General features: G+C 38.2%; 1 protein-coding gene across 1 annotated transcript in view; it reads left to right on the top strand.

Moving 5' to 3' along the window:
* The first annotated feature begins 717 nt into the window (after positions 1-717).
* The window catches only part of frmd3 (FERM domain containing 3), an 83752-nt gene continuing 79989 nt past the window's right edge, over positions 718-4480 (top strand). The window contains exon 1 of the mRNA XM_016455087.1: positions 718-885. Coding sequence (XP_016310573.1) covers positions 781-885 — 105 coding nt within the window. The 5' untranslated portion in view covers positions 718-780. The remainder of the gene's footprint in view (positions 886-4480) is intronic.

Here is a 4480-nt window from a genome sequence, read left to right as displayed (position 1 = left end):
ACTTCAAATTTCAGGTGTTCTGATCGTTTATTATTAGGCTATTCGTTTTTATTATTTATTTAATATGCAGCAACATTCTAAACATTCCAATATTTTACAACAAAACTAAGCATACCACTTCACATTATATTTCATTATACCACCGTGAAAACAAACAAACAAATAAATAAATAAATAAACACTTTACTTTAAAAGTTCCATCCCGTTTTAATTTATTATGGTATTGCTGTAGCACAAATAGTAGTAGTAACTATTGACTGGCAGAACCCGTACACTCTAAAAAATGCTGGGTTAAATACAACCCAGTGCTGGGTAAAATAGGGACAAACCCAGCAATTGGGTTGTTTTGGCCCAGCGGTCGGGTTACTACCCAGAAGGTTGGGTTCAGCATTTAATCTGGGTCAAAACAACCCAATTGCTGGGTTTGTCCCTATTTTACCCAGCACTGGGTTGTATTTAACCCAGCATTTGTTAGAGTGTACTGTAACTCGCGTTGTGTGTAGACGCTCATTCCAGGTGAAGCTGCTGGGATTGAACTGAAGGAGGGATGGAGGAAGGGAGGGAGCTCAGGAGGGAGGGAAGGGATTGAACTGATGGAGGGATGGAGGAAGGGAGGGAGCTCAGGAGGGAGGGAGGGGAGAGAAGCGAAAAGGGGGATCGTTCTCCCGATCATATAACGCGACATCTCTCTTTCCTCCTCTCCGCTGGCGACATAGGCGACGCGCAACCGACACCCAGACCAAAGGAGCTTTGTTGCTTTGCGATGCGGGACCCAGAGCCATGAAAATGCTTCGGTTCCGGAGTCCGAGCATCTCCTCCCTCGCGCAGGAGGTCCGGTGCACGGTTCGCCTGCTCGACGACTCCGAGATCGCGTGCAGCATCCAGGTAAGCGCGCGCGCAGTTCTGTATTGCGATTCATTGACATGACGCTTGTTATTAATGCATCGTGTTAAACGGGCAGACTGGCCTCTTTGAGGGTTGTTTAGGTGGAAGACGTCTAGGGAGTGAATACGCTTTCGTCAGGGTTTGCCTGGATCACTGTATTGCCTGTTAAACAGTTACGCCCTTAATTGACTTTCTTAGTACACAAAAAAGAGTCATACACAAACTGCGTTTCGTTGATAAATAACAGAATTGCGCAAAATGGAACTGGCGAAAGCCTGTTGGCTGTTTTAACGCGGTGTAATTTAATTTGCGGTGTTTGGGGAGCGGAGAACATGATGTAAGGCAGCACGCACACTCTTAAAAATAAAGGTGCTTCACGAAGAACCTTTTTTGTTGTCTAAATGGTTCAAGAACCTTTAAAACCTTGAAGAACCTTTCTGTTTCACAAAAGGTTCTTTGTGGGGAAAGACGGTTCTTCAGATTCTAAAAAGGTAAGAAAGATGGTTCTGAATGGTTCTTCTATGGCCTCGCTGTGAAGAACCTTTTTAAGCACCTTTATTTTTAAGACTGTAAAGCCTCCATGTGTCTCATGCGCTGATGTATCTTTTTTTCTTTTCTAAGTGATGAAAGATTGCTGAGAAAGTCCGTGACGGACAACAGTTTGCTGTGGGAACTGTCCGTTTCATTTGTAAAGTCAAGTCACTTTTGTTTACATCAAGCAACAGTGTTTCAAAGCCGTTTTAACCCTTGTGAAAAAGAAGTAGCTACACTCTAAAAAATGCTGGGTTAAATACAACCCAGTGCTGGGTAAAATAGGGACAAACCCAGCAATTGGGTTGTTTTGACCCAGCGGTTGGGTTACTACCCAGAAGGCTGGGTTAAACATTTAAACATTTAACCCAACCGCTGGGTCAACCCATTTTTTAGAGTGTACACTTTACCATAATTGTAATACTAATTATGGGAATAATGGGTACAGTACGATTTAAAGGAATATACTTAAGTGATATTCTTAGCAGTTTTCGGACAATTAATTGCATGTTATTTAAAATTATATGAATTTTTTAATATAAATTTAATGTTAAATACAGTTAGTTGAACAAAGTTTTTTTACTCACTTAAGTAGGACGTTAGCACGTCTTTATTTGTAATTTAGTAATTAGTTATATTGTCTTTGAAATATGGTTAAAGTGTGCTGCTGCATTTATAAACTAGAATATTCTTTAATGTCGTTTTTGTTGAAACTTGTCATGCATTTAAATATATTTGTAATGACTCATTTGTAATGATGAAGTTGCAGTTTAGTACATTTCAAATATATGAACTTAAAATATCAAATAGCACTAGAGTTAAAATGATGATCAAGTACTCTACATGTGATTTAGTATGTTAGTCAATATCAAAATAAGCGTACTTCTGTAAAGTGCAGCAAAAAATATTGAAACATTGATTTGAAGCAAAACTCTTAATTTGACATTATTACACATTGCACTGTAAAGAAGCAGTTATGAAAGTGTACACTCTTTAAGTACACTTAAGTGGTTTTTTGTTTCATTAATATTATCTGCAAGTATTTTTCTTTTAAATATAGCCTACTTTTAAATTTTGAAGTACACTATAAGTGCACTTTGAATAGAAGCGTACTTATATTTCACAAGGGAGTGCCTTACAAATCTCAGATGAGCAAACCAAAGGCATTGGGGAAAAAGCGACCCATGATGTTAGTTAGCACTTGAGACTTGAAAAATGCAGTTATTATCACATACTCATGTAATCACCAAGCTTTTGGCACTGCCTTTGGAAAACCAATGGAAGCACTGCATAATGTCTCAATGTACCGATGGTCCCCAAAAATCCTGTCTGAGTAGGCGGCTCACTAGTTTTTGAGACGCCGCCAATGAATTTCGTCCCATCATGCTCTCTATGTTCCAGTCGAGATAAATGAGCAAACCCATTTCTGGGAAAGACTCTTGAAACAATAGAATTGTTGGAAACAATAGAAACATCCAATCCACTGCAAATCTGCATGTCGATTTGCTAATAAAAAATATAATTGAATCTATAAAGGCCAGGAGGCAGCCGTAATGTAGTTACTGTCATTCAGCTCTGATGCAGGCTTAAGTGTTTGATGATAACTGATGATAACGGATGATGATGTGGATGTGTAGTCTAGCTGGCACTAATGTACATGCAGTCTAATTGAAGCAAGATCCATTTCCTGCCTTTCATTTTCAGAAAACTACACTATGATGGTGAAGTCAGGAAATTGTCCTCTCATTATGGTTCTACCTCGGGTTCAAGCTACTCTTGGATCAGTAAAAGCAGCTAAACTACTTTCTACTAACTTTTAAAATATCTCTTTGAGTACTTTTCTGAAGTATCTTTTCTTAGGGAACAAAGTGGAAGAGGTGAAGTGATAGGAAGCAATGACGGGAAGATTGATGTGCATCCCGGTCTTTTTTTATACATTGTGTCTCTTTCTCCGGTGTGGTGTTTATAAACTTTTGAGCTAAAAGAAGGAGCGTTCTGTTTGGTCTTATGAATATTTCAGAAAGCCACAAGGCTCCAATGGCTTCTTGTTCTGTGATGGCTTTCTCCTGCATATTTCATGACCATCCTCATAGACAGAGGCTGCACCTCCGTCGGTGCACTTTTACATGTTATAAGCACTCAGTTCTTACTTTTTCATCAGCTACATGAGGAGTTAAATGCTGAGTTTTATGTTTGCTGTGTCGTGTATGGTGTAGGTCAGCAGTTAGTTCTGGTCCTTGAGTTTGATTGGCCTAGAGAGTGCTGATATACAGACCTTTGACTTTTCACTGTGTTTGCTCATTCCGGATAGACTGTCAGTCCAACCCAATCTCATCAGAAACCATAATTATTTTACAAGGTGGCATTTTGAATGAATTCATGCAGTGTGATTTGTATGGAAATGTATGCATAAAAGCACCCAGGTGAAAAAAATTGCACTTCCACAATGTACTTAAAGTGCTCTATTTTCACGCACTAATTTTGTACAAAAATATGCAAAAAATTATTCTTTAGTACTTCTTAAGATAATCTTAGGAACATCTAAGTATACTCAACTGTGCTATTTTTAGACTAAAATGTGCTTTTAACATACTATCTCTGTATTAAAAAATGTATTTAGTTACCACTTGTAGTACACTAAATACATTTTCTTAATACAGTTTTAATTCTAAAAAATATTTTTTAGTATATCAAGTACAAAATTAGTGCGTGACAAAAGAGCACTTTAAGTACATTTTGGAAGTGCACTTGTTTTTCACCTGGGCAGATCGTATGAAAATGTATGAAAATAATAGTGCACAAATTCATACAAATTAGGCATCAATTCATCAAAGCATAAAGTAGTTGCTTATTGCAATCAAAGTGTGTCAGTCTGTGCATTAGAGGGAATGTTTAAAGGGGTCATATAATGAACTGAAATGTGTGTTGGCAGTGTGTGTACACAACCACCCTATAATGATAAAAATCCACCCAGTGTTTTTTTGTTAATCTACTAAAATCTTTACCCCTTTCTCAAATCTAGCCGATCTCAGATGCCTGTCTGTGTGACGTCACACAGACAGGC

Source organism: Sinocyclocheilus anshuiensis, unplaced genomic scaffold (assembly GCF_001515605.1).
Source record: "Sinocyclocheilus anshuiensis isolate Anshui unplaced genomic scaffold, SAMN03320099.WGS_v1.1 scaffold449, whole genome shotgun sequence".
In the NCBI taxonomy this organism is placed as follows: domain Eukaryota; kingdom Metazoa; phylum Chordata; class Actinopteri; order Cypriniformes; family Cyprinidae; genus Sinocyclocheilus; species Sinocyclocheilus anshuiensis.
The sequence above is the reverse complement of the archived record's forward strand: the minus strand, read 5'-3'. Positions and strand labels throughout refer to the sequence as shown.